Source organism: Sebastes fasciatus, chromosome 23 (assembly GCF_043250625.1).
Source record: "Sebastes fasciatus isolate fSebFas1 chromosome 23, fSebFas1.pri, whole genome shotgun sequence".
Lineage (NCBI taxonomy): Eukaryota > Metazoa > Chordata > Actinopteri > Perciformes > Sebastidae > Sebastes > Sebastes fasciatus.
In genome coordinates, this window is record NC_133817.1 from 8,582,473 (window position 1) to 8,600,208 (window position 17,736).

A 17,736-nucleotide genomic window follows, 5' to 3' on the forward strand; every position below is an offset into this window, starting at 1 on the left:
AAGAAAGAGGTAGGTCGGGCAGAGACGAGCAGCAGCTCTCTGACATCCTGTTTGTGCCCCCCCCCGCCCTCCCCTTTGCATTACAATTCATTCTCTGTGCGAGTCAAGGTTAGACCTGACAGCTCTGCAGCTGTGTATGGATATGTGTGGGTATTTCTGTGTGTACATGTTTTGCAGCGCCCATATAAAACAGATGGGAATGAAGAGAGTCGGAATGAAGAGAGTCAGACTGAGAAGAAGAGGCCAGACAGAGAGATTTATGGGTAGGAAGTAGAGTCTGTGCTCTGTCAATGAGGCTGGGTGGCACCCTGAGGTTTGGATGGAGGACTCAGATTAATCCCCCATGCATGGCTGGAGGTTCGGTTTCCTAGTTAGACTCCATTAGAAGGTCAGGCCAGAAGGCTTTCGGAGGCTAATGCAGTGTCGTCACTTTACTTGAATATTTCACAACCAAAGAGAAAGAAGTGATGGATGTTTGTGCCAGAACTTTCTTTTGAAAAGCTTTTGAATGAACAGACCTTTGGACACTAAAATTACACTGAATCAAAGACAAAGAGGCATATATGTATAGTTTATCAGCCAATTCTATCTGCGATTAATATAGTCTGTCCACTTACGCTACAAGTTTATACTCAAATTTCAAAGGTTAGACGAGGAAGAAACGGCACATTAATGGACACTTTGACCCCATCAACATCTTTTTTCTCTACCACAGAGATAACCGAGTGCCATCCAGCCCCCGAGAGCCTGCAGGTTTCCATTTCAAACGCGACACCGACTGATTGAAGTTACCCCCTCCTCCCCCCACCCCACTCCTCCTGCCAGCATTTGAAGACATATTATTTTTTTCATGAAAATGACAGTCTCGCCATCATCTCATTGATACCACACACACAACAATGATTCAATCTGCACATCCAGCCAGTCTTGAAAACGATTGCATTTGCTGCTATAAAGTTTTCAACATCTGTCTTTTTTACAGTCTTTACTGGGAAACACCCTGCCGTGCACAGGAAGTGATATGAGTCACAATTAAAGATGTCATGAGAACCAATACTTTGGTGTCAAGTCGATGCCAAAACTCTGAAAACGTGAAGGTCCTCATTTTTCTACAGTACCGTTGGTACCGGGGATCAGGGCTCGGGACTAAGGTGGCATTCACACCAGAGTCACTTTTAAGGGCCAACTGACTGCACGAAAATGAACGTCTTTTGTTCCCCCCATGGCTGGGTTGTACAGCTCTGGATCGCCGGTTACGTGACTGGAACATAACATCAGGTTGCACTTCTCCAAAAGTTGATTCTCTTTCTACTTTTCCGCCGCAGCCCAAATGCACTACCTCCATTCAAAATGAATTGGAGGACTTGTGTTTTCGCCGCACCACCTGATCTGGTGTGAATACAGCCTAACGGCATCCCAAAAATGTCCCTGATAATGCAAAATTGTGAAAAACAAATCTGTGTTGAAGTTGTTGAAGTCGGCAAGAGGAGAGCTGGTTAATGGTTCTGCTTGGCTAAATACCAGAGCTAACGGCTAATGTTAAAGTTAACGGAGGATGCATTGAGTTACATTATGATGCGTTCAAGCTCTCAGATATAACGAGTATTGGGCAAAGGTAAATTATAACATTATCATGATGTGTTATAATGTAATCTTGTAAAATTTAGTTTTTGGTGAGAAACTTTATCATCAGGGATTAATAATAAATTCACAAAAAACAGTATGCATATGATAATAAAGGAGTGTATGTTGAAGTACATGGGATTTATTATTTTGTTTTTGTTTTTTACCGTGGTATCGAATTGGGTTAGTATTGGTATGGGCTACAAAATGTCTGTGACATTCACAATTATGATTTGTTTTGAATAAAACAAAAGCAGAATTGGAGCATTAGCATGTGCAAATGAGTGCCACTTAGTTTAGACTTCACACTACTGGTCACGCTGTTTGTTTGACAAGTGAAAGATGCCACAGAAAATAACCAATTACTAACTGACACAAAAATCAAACAATAAAGACACGGAGGATTATCTCTTTTTAAAAAAGCAAAAAAACAGCTGCTGAGGTGTCTGGAATGTGAGTTTGTACAGCAGGAGCTGCTCTTCATGCTGACAGCAGTTGGCACTGGCCTTTCTGTGACCTTTGGCTATCATGTGATCGGAGCCTTTTGAGTTTCTACGCTGTCTAATGTCACCGCGGTCCAGCAGTTGCTCTCATGCACGCTAACCAGCCCAGCTACTGTGTAGAGGGTGAATGCAGGTATTTTACACAATGAACTCCCCTTTTCTGAGGATGTTGAGCAGGTGTGTGACTTGGTTTACATCACCACGTAACTCTCACAGTTAAACACTGAAGTCTGACCTTAAAATGCCAATATTATAGTGTCACAACTTGATCAACTTTCTGCTAGTCTGGAACTGTTTCTTCCAGTTGTGTTTCGTGCTAAAATGGCATCTTACAGATGTGTGTCAAATAAGGATAAGTAACAAAGTGAGGTGCAAAATCTGTACACAAAAAAACAGAGACAAAACGTCAAAATGACTGCATTGAAAGTGTATAAGTCATCACTATAAAGACGATCAGACACTTTCATATAACCACTTATCTAAACTATTAAGAACATATTTTTAAAAGCAAAAGATGCACCTCAAAAGTAGTGTACTTTTAAGAGGAACTGTTAATGGAGAGACATCTCGCATTGCCAGGAAAAGAGTCATCCACTTCTGAGAAGTAATCATTTAAAAATCACAGCAAAAAAAAAACCCTAACCCTGGCGATTAGTGAATAATACCGCAAACTAACGCAGGTAAGTCTATCCCTTGCTGTAATTCTGATGGCTCTTTTTAGCTGAACAAGAGCCTCAGTCCACGAATGTTGCTCCTAATCCCGAATTCCTCTCCTTCTCCACAATAATGAGCTCCTCTCAGACTCGAGAGTTGACAGAGGTAAAGCATTTAGCACGCTTGAATGGAGAAAAGAGGGGGAGAGAGTGGGAGTGCAAGAGAGAAAAAGAGAGGAAGATACAGGCCAAAGAGGGATAAATCGAGGGATGGGGGGGGGAAAAATCTACTGAGACATGCATGAGGTAAGCTCTCCCTCTGGCAAGGCAGAGCAATGCCACTGCACAGTATAAATGCAATGGCTGACTGTAGAGAATGAGAGGAAGAAAGGAAGGAGAGAAGAAGAAGAAGAAGGAGTGGTTGGAGAGGAGAGATATATACGTAAACCGAGAGAGAGATCATCGCTGTGTTCTTCTCTCAGGATTCAGTTATTTCTCTGCCCGTCACTACAGCCCAGGGACATGATGTGAACAACGTGGGGACTGTGTATGTGTATGTGTGTGTGTGTCACGTGGTGTGTATTCTGCGTATTTGTGTGGGTGGCAGTGTGTGTATGCAGCACTGAAAGCATGTGCATGCTTCATTCGTTTCAAGGCCAAGTGATGAAATACTCTTCTCAGAAAACAGAAGACTCACAACGCCGTTTTTACTCACAAAAAAACAAAAAAACACCCTCTGTGCACAGCTCAATTCTCAATTCATGTGTATATGTGTACGTGTGCTGGCTTGTGTGAACGTCGCACTTGACTCGAATAAGCAAAGAGCTGCAGACTAATGTACCGACGTACTGTAGAAACAATAATCACAGGAGATAGATGGAGAGAAGCTCACCTAACCGTTCAATTAATTAGTGAAATGGTGTGAAGAAGCAAAGAGAAGAGAGACAAAGCTGCTTCTTTGCAGGCCTTGAACGCAACATGGCCGACGGAGTGAAAAGAAGTAATGAGACAATCATGAGCAGATCATCAGCTGGTTTGGAAGCTAGATGCATATTCAGGCACGCACTAAGTGCAATAAACACAGCGGCGGCGTCTAACTGGCGTCGTCAGATCTCCACAAAAGCGGACAATTTGTGCACATTTGCTCTGCAGATCGACACCGTACAGTAGAGTATGAGCATGAGCATGAGCTATGACCGTCAATAACCCTCTGCCGGTGTGTCTGGAAACTGTAGGAAGTGGTGGATCAAAATTCCTTCTTGCATTAGCTAAAGTCCTGCTCCCTCTCCTAGCAACCTTCTGCCACACTAGCATCTGTAACTTTCTCAAAGCTGGTTTTAATTCTGACTCTCTGAAAACATCTTCCTGGGGTTTTTCGGTCCATATTTTAAGCTTAATGGGTTTCCAATTCAAAAAGAAAAATCACCAGTTATTTTGCCGAACATCCACCAGCTACCACTTTCACATTGTGCCACTGGTTGAAAAACTCATGGGACATCTTGTTGAACATATTCTGTTAGCATCCGGCGAGATGTCCCATGAGTTTAAGCCATTGAAACACTGTCAAGGCTACATGAGAGCTGTAGTTGCTGAATGCTAACAAACTGTTTTACTACGTTTAGTAGTAGAAATATTTTTTTAGCTTAGACTACAGACAACACCGGGAACGTGTTTCTGCTTTACAACACGTTTAATGAGAGAAACTCAGAGCTGAGCAGATGCGAGCTAGAACAGCAAGAGAGGACTTGGGCTCTCCTTAGGGGTTGTTCACATGTTGTGTCTTATTATTTTCCTTTTTTTATTTTTATTTATTTGATAGTGAGTGACAGGAAAGGCAGGGGACAGAGGGGATGATGCGCAGCAAAGGGCCTCAAACTCGGGCCACTGTGGTAAGGACTTAATGGCACACGCTCAACCAGAGCTGAGCTACCAGAGCGTCCTTACATGTTGCGTCTTTTGCACGCATAAATTAATTATTTTAAATGGAGACGTGCATCAAGAGTTGCTCAAAAGCGGCGCGTCTACTCCACAGGACATGCTTCACTGTTTGACGTCCCAGCATCCAGCCTCCGAGTATCGTGTCCCTGTTCGTGTCCCGTCAACGTTCATATATTTTAAATAACGTTAAAGATGTTAAGCCAAACCACGATGTTTTGTGTTTTTTCAATTTACAACATTAACCACGTTAAAACTGCGACCGTAATCTGGGAGAAAATATGTTTCCCTTGAAACGTAATTGAGTAATTAGTATAGGAACATCATTTTGTAGAAGACAGGATATATACTTGTACCAGCACAGACACAGGAAGCATGTCCAGACCCCCCACACACACACACCTCTTATGACATATAAAGATGCTGGTTGACCCCATCATGTGTCCATAAACATACCTGCTCACACACACAACCACACCCTGTCACACACACACACACATCCACAGAGAGACCTCAGACACACGGTCGTGATACATCACCACCTACACACAGCGGTGTCAGCCACAGACAACTGCTCCTGAGCCCCAGCAGAGCAAAGACATTCATCATTATGACAACACACACACATACACACACACACACACGGAGAGAGAAAGCGACATAAAGCGACGTTGCAGCTGGTGATGCGTGAAGACGACTCCATCATGTCGTATATCACACATACTGTACGTGTTTCCCGCCTAAATAACAATATTATGAACAAAAACAGTCATAACAGAAATGACGGAGGGCTTCCTCTACTGCTGCTGATGCATTTCTCCTCCATGTGTGTGTGTGTGTGTGTGTGTGTGTGTGTGTGTGTGTGTGTGTGTGTGTGTGTGTGTCATCGTCACAATAGAGAGTGAATCTCTCTGTTGCTTGGGAGGAAGATAAAACTGCCACCACCACCAATACTGATTCTCTCTTCTTCCTCTCATTTTAACCTCCACATCTGATAAGACACAATTCAAATCGGACCGGCTGTCCGTCCAGGGAGTCGGATGCTGTCAAACCACCTCTCCCCCTCTAATTCTCCTCTCCCAGTCGGCCCCATGTCAATTCTCACCCTGCCTCCTCCCCCAATCTCTTCTTCTTCTTCTTCTTCTTCACTTCCAGGATTAGTCTGATGTATCAGTTTGATCGTCTTTACTGCCCATAAAATAGCCATAAACTCTTATCTACATTCTACATAATGGTTAAGATGCAGTTGATCAATATGTTGCGATCAATAATCACCTGTCTGTGTGAAGCTCTTAACATGAACTGATCTGTATCAGACCCTGAATGCAGACGTTTTTGGTGGTTATTGGAGTGAGGACAGGACAGGACAGGACAGGACAGGACAGGACAGGAGTGACCACATTGGCTCTCATGAAATATATAGATGAGTTTTTTCAACTTTATGTTGTGTTGCTAGAAATGCATGTAGCATTTAAAAGCAGAAAGACTAAGGGAAAATATTCAAAAGCAACTCCAACATTATCAGCTTGCCAACTCGGCAAATACCTATACTTGGTCAGTGGCCCTCGGCGTCTGAAAGCAACGCACCGAGGCGCTCTTTAGCATATGTATGGGACACACCGGGCTTTCAACTAACTCCAATGTAAACCCATCTGCTTCGTTATTGGACGGTCAGAGCAACGGACGTAGTACAAAGAGCGGGAAAGACGGCGTAGGGCGGGAGAAGACAGGAGGTTGGTTGGGTCAAACAAACCCAGGAGACCGCTGTTCATTTCCCCGTATGAAACCAAGTCAACGTTGACGTATTTTACCTTTTTTTTACGTAACTTACGTTCTTATTTTATGTAACAAATGCACTTATTTTAAACCTTCAATGTAGATTTACTTAGTTTTTATGTTTACTTATGCAACAAAACTACTTGGTTAGGTTTAGGAAGATATCGTTGTCTGGATTGAAGATAACCACGGAAATGGCGTTCCTTAAGTGCGGAAGTTATGTGACAAATAACTCAACGTTGATTTCTGCTTTCACACGGGATATGAACAGCGGTCTCCTGGGCGAAAGTTTGGTGTTTGTTGACCTACAAATCCACCGTGACCTCCTCCCTGCGTGGCGTTTGTCGCTCCTTATACTTCCTGGTTCACGATTACATATGAATTGATTTTGTGGGATATATACGAAATACAGTGCATTACATTTCGTAGGTATAGTTACAGACAGTGTATAAGAACAGCCTGTTCCTGTGAGCGTGTAAGTTCATTTAGAAAAAACAGTATATATGTAATGAGTGGAAACTGACATGTCGTCCCTGACGCGTCCAAAACTGATACCAGAGAGTTACCTAGAGTGTCATAATGGACCAAGCGTCAGTATTTGACGAGTTGGGAGTGAGCTATAAAGCTGAAGTGGACACATTTGTTGACTGGTGTGGTGAAGAGCATCATTTGCACATCAATGTAAATAAAACTGAACCGATTCTGACAAATATTTAGTGGTAGTGAGCTCAGCTGGAGTTCTGGAGCTCAGAGTTTTTTGGTGTCTGCGGGAATATCATGCTCATTTTCATGTTTCTTTATGTACTTAAGTGTGTATGTTTTGAGATGTATACCTCGATTTTCTGTAGCTCTTAAGAGTGAATAGGTTGTGATTAATCGGCTGGTTTTTATTGTGATGTCTGGTCTCGATGCCGCCATTTCCCTTTCTCTGAGACAATTTTCACCCATGGGAGACAATAAAGTAACCTTAAACTTAAAGTGCTGTGATGGTTTTATTGGGGGACGATCTGCAGCCTTGGACTAAAGTCTGTCTGAGAAGATAAAATCAGAGGAAATAAAGTCCCTTAGGCATTAATGTTTTTGCAATCTTTAAAAAAAAAGTGTCATTGTTGATGTTGTGGGCTGATTTCCTTTGACCAGAGTCCATTATGAATTTCATTATTTAAAATTTGTTTTGCTGAATTACTGCGGGGAATGTCAGAATTTGAAATTCTTGTGCTCATCACATTGCTGTTTAACTCCAAAGTGACATTTTGGCTCAAGGCCTGCTAATTCACATAGTAATGCATCCAATGATGAATTATTTTAATGGGTTTCATTGAAGTCTTTTGGTTCGTTTTCATCAAAAGGAAGAAGGTTTTTTCGGTAGTTTTTCCACATAGACGAGACAGACAAGCGTTCTTTCACTCCGTCCGTCCCGCCCCCTCATCTAAAACAAACAGATATGTTTCTCACGAGAACCCTGTGTTGTATGTCACAGTACTCGCTCAGCTGTTGGGTTCGTGATTTGTGTCCTTTCAGGCTTGGGAAGGGGGTCAGGAAGGGGAAGAGGACACATGAGTGGGTGGAGAGGGTGGTCGTAAAGACCTTCATATACATTCTCCCTTCTCAGAAAAAGCAATGGCGCGTCTGTGTCGGCGGTGGGTTGTGTACACACTTGGCGAGAACGTGGCACTTCCAAGCATTATTGCGAGTCTGTCTCGTGTTTTCCCGCAGCACACTGTGTACTTGTTAAAGTTAGCAACCTTGTGCTCGTGTTTACTTGAATTTTGCCGACATATTCAGTCATTGCTGTCAAGAAACCATTTCTGACTGTCTGTCCTGCAGCTTAGAAGTGTGATAGACCCTTATAGTTTTGTGGATTCAACACAGAGTCGACGGAGGTGAGGGGTGGTCACATATTTCCCAGAGAGCGACCCCAGTTTAGGCTTCAGACGTGGAGTTAAAGTGGAAAGTAAAGGCCGGAGGTCCTGCTCCATTTCTCACTTTACACCCCTTCTCATGTTCCCAGCCCTGACAGGACTGACTGGAGAGAGATTAGTCTGTTAGTTCCACTTAGTTCTCATATGATCTCAGCTAATATTTGTCAAGTTTGATGTTGTCAGGAGCTGTCAGCGTCACCGGGGGAGTCGCCACAGGAAGCGGGAATGCTGCCAAATCCCGGTGGAAGGAAGTTATGGGTCCGGCATGCTTTTTTTTTTTACATTGCTAAAGGGAAAATAGTGCCATTAAACATAAAAGAAGATCACAAGCTCAAGAGGCGTGTTCACGTAAGTGTCATCTCCGTAAGCACCGCCTGGTTCAACCTGTCCGCCTCCTCGGCGGCTGGTTAAGAGAGGCTACAGATAAGACCGTCTAACACACACATTATTCATAAATCCTTTCACTCCGGGGCAGATAGACCCGCAACTGGTGATGCAAGACACATGAAGGGGGAGGAAGAGGAGGGCGGCGGCTGGGAGTATGACGGCTTCCTCGTCCACCCCCGCCGGTCGTATGCGAGGATCCAAGCCGTCAGAGCCGATGACACTGATTAATGAGAAGGCCGTCTCATCACTAAAGCATCAGGGTAATAGACTACATGGGAGAGTCAATGGAAGGAGACACCGCGGGGGAAAGTGCACGGCCTGGTCTTACATCACGGTGCAAACAGGAATATGAGTGATTCTGTGATTCAGGCGGTTTTATTATATGAAATACTTCTTGGTATTTTTGATCTACGACAGTATACTTTTATTATAATGCTATGGGGAAGTAGAGCAGTGTTTTTTGGGCTTGTGTCACCTTAAAAAGAAGCAACAGCTACAAGTTTATAAGTTGTTTTCTCAATAATTGTATTGATGGAATTAATCAACTGGGGAAGTTTCATGGTGATATCTGTTGTTTACATTTTTTTTTTTTTTTATCCCTGTAGTGTCTTGCCAAATGTATGCAATTTTACATTATTTAAAGGCAGTTTTCTCAAGTTTTTTTTTTAGACTCTGAGTCAGAAATCTCCACTTCAGCAGCACTTACATCCACCAAACATTCCGGTTTCATTCCTATCTATATTCTGAAGGTTTTTACAGAGGGGTTTGTTCATATATCATTCATGGCCTGATATATACAACATTTTATTCCTTAAAACATGGAGGAAATTGGATTTTTCTTATGGTTGTTGACGGAATTTTCTGATTTATGGAGTGATAAAAAGAGTTATCCAAAATTCACTCAGTAAAATCTAGGGCTGTCAATGTTAACGGGATAACGGGATAACGGGATAACGTGTTAACGCAAATCTGTTTAAACGCCACTAATTTCTTTAACGCAACTCGTGATTTTTAGGTTGTAGTGAAGATACTGGTATCATATGAAACTAGAAAAACTAAAGAATCCATTGGTACCAACCATGTCAAACTAACTCATCATGAAAGAGGTTAAATAACGCCCCAAACTTACACTAAATTTTGGCGAGGAAAACTTGTCATGTCCATTTTCAAAGGGGTTCCTTGACCTCTGACCTCAAGATATGTGAATGAAAATGGGTTCTATAGGTACCCACAAGTCTCCCCTTTACAGACATGCCCACTTTATGATAATCACATGGAGTTTGGGGCAAGTCATAGTCAAGTCAGCACACTGACACACTGACAGCTGTTGTTGCCTGTTGGGCTGCAGTTTGCCAAGTTATGATTAGAGCATATTGTTTTATGCTAAATGCAGTACCTGTGAGGGTTTCTGGACAATATTTGTCATTGTTTTGTGTTGTTAATTGATTTCCAATGATAAATATATACATAGATTTGCATAAAGCAAGCATATTTGCCCACTACCATGTTGATAAGAGTATTAAATACTTGAGAAATCTCACTTTAAGGTACATTTTGAACAAATAAAAATATGTGATGATGAGTTTGACTGTGGCACTATATGACATGTATAAGAATGTTATATGATTATTTCTATGGATTAAATGTCATATTTTCAGTGAATCAAAGTTAGTCTGAGGCATTAAATAGAGAATTTAAACAGTGTTTTACGGTAAGTCGACTGCACAGCATCTAACGTAGCTCATCTCCAGCTGCCTGCAATGATTGTTATACGTTTAATGATATTTGTGCATTATGAGTCTATACTAAATCTGTTTCCCACAACAACACCTCCCACACAAACACACACACATTCACACTTCATTACGTTTCTTCTATTCTTTAACACCATGAGTCACCAGAAGTTAAGTGTTTGCATCCCTTCATATACACTGACAAGAAAGAAAGAAAAGACCTTCACAAGATGATGATGAAAGGAAAGAAGAACTACATTTTCTCTGCTGGGAAAAAAAAGACCCATCAACAAGCAGGCTTGTGAGCTGAGGGGACAGAAGTGGGACATGCTCTGTGGAGGGAAAAAAAAAGAAAAAACGCATGACCATGATGTTGGGATGAAACCCTCCCTTTGTCCCTACATGGATGCTCGAGAAATTCCAGAGTTTAAACTGAATTACACACAAATCCAATTTGGAACACACGGGATACGAATCATCCATGCATTCCTGCAAAAACAGCCTCTGTGTTGCTTCTCCTCTCTCTATTCACTGCGCGTTTTTTTATGCTTTTTTCCCCATGCATCCAAGTGTCCAAAGTGTGGAGAATAACATGCACCAGAAAAACCAACCTGAGAACCAGACTCTGTGGTCTTTTAATGTGTCTCAGCATGGTGCGCTGCACGGTCCCAGAGACATGAGGATGGGCGGCAGCCGCGAATCAAAGCAACTCCACCTCTATATATCCACGGAGCCGGTGCTTTAAAAATGCTCCTGCAACAATTTTTGACGACATGCAGCCAGATAAACACAGCTTCATAAAAAGAGGAGCTTTATATTCACGGCGGTGCGCATTAATTCCCCCATAATGGCGTTCATTCATCACCGTCCTGTCTGTCTATAGAGCTGATAATAAGGCGCTCCTCCTGCGATCCAAGAGCAATTTATCGACGGATATGAATAACAACTAACACAATAACACATAGAGATATACAAGTCACAAAAGCGTTAATTGTGACCCCGATTTTCAGTCACATCTCAAAGCCCAGCGGAGCAATGGTTCCAACATCGGACAGTCAAACAAGAACACCAAGAAAAGAGATAGATAAAATAATAACTCACATTCTGTCTCCGGGAACAAGCAGGCGGCTCTCCACCATCATATCGGGCAGAAAATCCAGATTGTAGGATGAAGTCATGTTGCTGCCAGCCTGCCCTGTGTGTGTGTGTGTGTGTGTGTGTGTGTGTGTGTGTGTGTACAGTATGTGCGCCTCCTGCCTTAGAAATAAAAAAAGGAGCGTCGCTCTCTCTCTCGCCCCAAAACTGCGCCTGCTGGAGACGGAGACGGACAGGTGCAAGAGAACCAGGCCTGTGTGTGTGTGTGTGTAGCCAAGCCGCACACACTCTCTGTCCGCATCCAGCAGTTGTCACATTCTCCTCCTCTTCCTCTTCTCCCCCATTCGCTTCTGCTTGCTGCTGCTGCTGCTGCTGCTTTTTCTCTTCTGCAAATCCGCTCTGCAACAGCGCAACTGACGGACTGACTGCTGCTGGAGAGACCAGGTGCCGAGCTGGAGAGCTGGAGCTGGTGGAGGCGTGGCGCAGAATAACGCTGCAGCTGATCTTTAACTGTTAGGTCTCCTCAGCCATGCATAGCTGTCTAAACCAGTGTGTGTGTGTGTGTCTTTAACCATTTTAGCCCCCATTAGTATATATAAGGACACACATGATCTTCAATCCACATCTTTAAAGTATAGAAGGAGGCTTAGATTGTTTTATATTCTTCACCAGAACATTTCAAACAACAAGATATCCATCCTTTAAACCACTGGATACAATTATAACATTAAATATATTCTCTCATCAGACACCATATTTAACCATCTGCAGCCATTCACCTTGCGGTTTTCTCATTTATAAATATCATCTTAAAGATGCTGATAAACCTTAGTAAACTGTGTGCCACAAAAAAGGACCATTTCCCTAAAAGTTGCTAAAAATTCAATTCAATTTATTTTTATATAGCGTCAAATCATAACAGAAGTTATCTCGAGACGCTTTATATATAGAGCAGGTCTTAAACCGTAAACCATAATGCCAAAATGTAATGACATATAGAAGCAATAACATGGGATTAGGTGCTGTTCAGGCAGCAGCAACCTCCGGGTCTAGAAAGTGAAGCCAATACTCAAGGGCCTTAATCCTGCATTCTTTCTAATAGCCAGCAGGGGGCGACTCCTCTGGTTGCAAAAAATAAGTCTGATTGTATAGAAGTCTATGAGAAAAATGAGCCTACTTCTCACTTGATTTAGGGTTATTTTGGTTGTACTTAGCTCCACCCTCTCGTTTAATGTCCGGTTGCAAAGAAAAACAAGATGGTGACGACCAAAAACCAAGATGGCCGACCTCGAGGCTTCAAAACGGTCACAGTGACTACGTCCACTTCTTATTTTGCATCCCCATTATCCCTCACATTGTGCTCGACAAAAAAGTTGACCATCATTATCTTACTGCTACCTAAAATAACCACTTTTTTTAAAGGTGCAGTGTGTAGGATTTGGCGGCATCTAGTGGTGAGGTTGCAGATTGCAACCAACTGAAACTTTTGTGTGCCAAGCGTGTAGCCGAAGCAAAAACACTAACATCTCTCTAGAGCCGGTGTTTGGTTTGTTTTGCTACTGTAGAAACATGGCAGCCGGCTCCGTGAAGAGGACCTGCTCTCTTTGTAGATATAAACGGCTCATTCTATTTTCAGGTGATTATACACTAAAGAAAACATACTCCTATTTCTGCCAATAGATCCATCTAAATGCTACACACTGGTCCTTTAATGCGGGGTAGTTTTCAGCCTGACCGCCCATTAACTACAATGCAACATCATGATTCAGTGGATACAAACTGCAGACTGTTAGAATAGAATATCACACCTGCTTCAGTGTGGCGACTTAATAAAAGCGTGGCCGGTTAGGTGATTTACAATCAAATGAGTTGGCCAAATTTGGAGAGGTGCATGGGGATAGCCCGGTAATAATGAACCAGCCCGTAATTTCGCTGCAAATTTGCTGACTCTATTTTACGCCGCGTTAATTGTGTGGATCCAGTATGCCTCCCTGTGGAACCAGAGTGGGCTTGAATGCACCCCTGTGCAGCACGTCTACCAGGTTGCCCCACTTCCTCCCTCCTCCGTAGGAGAAAAGAGGGGAGGCACTCCAGTAAAATAATGAGCCTCTCTTAGACTGAGAGAGGCGGCTCTCTGGGGGAAGAATATGAGTATCTGGGTCATTGGGAAAAAAGAAAATGTGCTCAGTGTGCACACATACAGCGGGGTAAGTGTACGGCGTGGGTGGGACTTGGCCCGCGACTCTACTCGGGGGTCAGTCTGTATATTTGCCTGCGAGGACCGAGGTCAGCGTATGGATGGGAAAGGCTGATCCTACATCAGCGCCTCGGGGCTCGCCGTGTCCCAAGAGTGGGGAGGACGCTGCATGTTTCACCGCACTTGACCCTCTACAGAACTTGGGGTCGTCCAGGACATTATTTAATCCAACGGCTGCATCTTAATCGGCTGCGTTCCCTTCCCATCGCAAGGCTTTCATGTTCAGGGCCTGAATTGACGCTCACGGCTGTTGTTCGAGATGACGGCTCATAACCCAAATCCAACACGTTTGTGAACTGACGACAGTGTCACACAAGGTAACGATAAAAGAAGGCATCACAATAATTTGTGCGCCTACTATTCCCCTGCTTGTTTCCAACACATTTCGGATATGCCACCTTGTTTTATCTAAAACGAGTTCACATTAGTCTCTTTTCAAGCATTGTGTCCTGTTGTGTGTTAAAGATCTATTCACAATTACTTATACAAAACCATATTTCCTATTTACTCTGGAAAATAGGCATGCAAATTGCAAAGTTTTGGTTTTATTTATCCACATGCGGGTTTTGAAAAATCAGTCTGAGAGATTTCAGCCTCCACCCAAAACCAGTGGAGATGAATAGAATTATGCTTGTGGTGCTCAATGCATTGAAAAAATATATACATAAAACAAATCTGCAGACATTCACCTTTCCAGATGCAGTGTCCCTGTTACAGACCTCAATAGTTGAATAGTTAAAACTGTTGACAATGTGTTCTTGAGAGATACCTTGAAACCTGGAGAAATAAAACCAATAAATGTCTTGATACCAGTTTCTGAAAAGTGGCAAGATTGCTACAGCCAAAAACCAAGATGGCGACAGCCAAAAACCAAGATGTCAACGGACAAAACCCAAGATGGTGACGGCCCAAAACCAAGATGGCAATGGCCAAAAACCAAGAGGTCGACGGCCAAAAACCAAGATGATGACGGCCCAAAACCAAGATGGCAATGGCCAAAAACCAAGATGTCAACGGCCAAAACCAAGATGATGACGGCCCAAAACCAAGATGGCAATGGCCAAAAACCAAGATGACAACTGCCAAATACCTAGATGGCAATGGCCAAAAACCAAGATGGCTACGGGCAAAAACCAAGATGGTGACGGCCCTGAACTTGAGGCTTCAAAACCGTAGTCCACAAACCAATGGGGTGACATCACAGTGACACTTCCACTTCTTATATACAATCAAAGCTCGATAACACTGTATTTTTGTAATTTGGGTGAACTGACCCTTTAAGACGGACTCAGCCATGTCCTGACTGGCATCTCAGATAGATGACTGCTAATTGATTGTCCGTGCAAACAACTCCCCAAAAAACAGCTTAAAATCACATTGAGAATGACAGCGTTCACTATTATTGCTACCTGAGAGACTATGATGACAATCCACATCGAATAACACGGGTGATGATAGGAGGTATAGCGAGACCCTGCATGTGTATGTTCCTCTGTGTTTGCCAAAGGCTTAGGAACACCTGTCTCACCATGTGCAGGCGTGTCAGCTGCTGCGGTGGAAATGCATCGGGTAGCCTGGAACGCATGTTCTCATGTACTGCTGGTAAACACTCGTGCAATCAAATCTCCTCATTTGCTTGGAATTCCAAACAAATCCTTTCCTCCTGTTCGCCAAACAAAATGCATCCATCCATTAATAAAACATGAACAATTTGCAGTGTAGTCATGTGAAACCGGCAGTTTTAATATGCAACTTGTGTTGCAGCTGTTTAATATTGCATTTAATATGAGATGCATGTGTTTGTTAGCATGTGTGCAGCTAGGTGTACACTGCATACTGGGCTGGTTTTTGCTCCAGATTCTCAAAAGTATTCTGCACTACCAAGGCAAAAAAAGCAGGTGAATAAAAAAAGCAAATGTAAACGCTTATGTTACTTTGGCATCAAAAACCCAATGCACTTTCTGAGTGGATTATATATTCTATCCATCTATTACTGGAAACGTTCTCAAGTGGCTGAAAATCATGACTTTTACCTTCCTTCCACATAAGACATGCTGGCCCTGACCAACAGAATGTAGTTAATGTAAACAGCGAGGTCTATGGAGGATAAATCCTGACCTCGTGCCCTTCCTTATGACAATGGGGCCTTGCATTGATTGATAATGAATGCTCATGTGATTTGCACTGAATGCCACGAGGACAGAAGCGAGCCTCTTCCTCTCTAAGAGCAGTAAATTGATTCATGCCGGTTCAGTTAGGTGATGTAAAGATAAAGCTAAGCCATGTGATCAGGATATAATGTAGGCTAACTGGTCAGTAGGGCTGCAATTAATGATGGAAAATGCTCATTCAATTTTCCAAGAAGCCAAAGTGACGTCCATTCAAAACCCCAAAGATATTCAATTTACAATTAGCCTATATAAGACTAAAGAAAAGCAGCAAATCCTCACATTTGAGAAGCTGAAACAACAAAATGTTTGGCTTTTTTCCCCCACAGCTTAAATGATTTATCTCTAATCAGAACTGACAATTATTTTTGTCAATCGAGTAAATGGTCACTGTGATAAATTACAAGATCTATTTCATTAAAGTGGCAACAGCATTAGCTAGCATTGTTTAGATTATCAGACAGAATTGCATATTGAGGGGAACCAATTTAAACGTAGATGTAGTCATTATTCTATAGCCATTACATTGTGCAAATCAACAATTACTTCTTAATGATAAGTTTAAGCAAATAACTTGTCTATTTTGCCACTTTTAATAAAGAGATTAGAGAAAACAGTGACCCTCCAGAGAAGTTTCTGTGGATCTTCGCCGAATTGCTGTTGTGTTTTCCTTAACATTATATTCGTAACGAGCATAAATTTGTTCATTTCATCACAAAAAGAACCTGTCATTGTGCTATTCTCAAAGGTTCTGTATGGCTGAAAGGCAAGACAAAAGATTAAAAACCTCTCTTTCACTATAGAAGTCTGGCAGGTGGATGGAACATAATGATAAATCTGCTCCTCAAACCTTCAATCACGTCACCGCTTCTTGCCAGAGGACCTGGTGCTACAGTCTGTATGAACATGCACCGCTCCTGATTGGTGCTTGCACAGAGCAAATCACTTCCTCTTTCACCAATAAAAGAAGCCGCCATATTTTGAAGGGCAAGAAGAAGAAGGAGGAAGTGCAATAAAACAAGACATCGGTGAAACTATTAACAAAGTGAGACAACTTTTCATGGTTTGCAGTGTGAACATTTCATACACTGTGTTTGTACCGTATTTTCCGCCCCTATTGTTGGTGTTGTTGTGCTCTTCACCCACCCTCACCCATCACCTCTCCCCATCTCTCCCATCTCTCCATCTCTTCACCCTAGGGCCCCATGTTCTCCCAGATCCCGCTCATGGCAAGGTCTCCATCTGCCCTCGCTTGCTCTCCTACTTTTGTCTTTCTCGCCTCTTCCCTTCTGTCTAGTTATTTCTGTCTTCTCGCCGCCTTCATCTCTCTCTCACCTCGGGCTGGGGGGGCTCAGCTGCCCGAACAATACAAATCGATCACTTAGAAAGGAGGAGAAGGGAGGGCGGACGAGGAGGAGGAGACAGGGTGGGGTGAGGAAAAAAGAAAGAGACAAAGAGAGAGGACCAGGAATAGAGTAAATTAAAAAAAGAACACTGTAAACTATCATCCAGGCCCTCTCTATGCTTCCTGCTCGCATTTTACCCAGAGGAGAGGATTGTGGGTAGCTGATGGCGCCGGCTTTTCACACGTGAATATTTAATGAAGGGCTCATGAATAATTCAGAAAAGCAAGCAGCTGCGTTTGAGCCTAAGTGGACATGTGAGGAGCTGAAACCAGACTGAC

General features: G+C 42.8%; 1 protein-coding gene across 50 annotated transcripts in view; it reads right to left on the minus strand.

The window, feature by feature from the left end:
• Positions 1 to 17,736, minus strand: part of celf2 (cugbp, Elav-like family member 2) — a 227,379-nt gene that overhangs the window by 140,045 nt on the left and 69,598 nt on the right. Inside the window, exon 1 of one of the 50 annotated variants that reach the window (XM_074625697.1) lies at positions 11,634 to 12,156. The exons of 44 other annotated variants lie outside the window; for them this stretch is intronic. In XM_074625697.1, the coding sequence (XP_074481798.1) occupies positions 11,634 to 11,710 (77 nt within the window). In that variant the 5' untranslated portion in view covers positions 11,711 to 12,156. Of the gene's footprint in view, positions 1 to 11,633; positions 12,157 to 17,736 lie in introns of those variants that run through there. 5 more of the 50 variants (XM_074625720.1, XM_074625722.1, XM_074625712.1 and 2 more) reach the window with 5 other exon arrangements.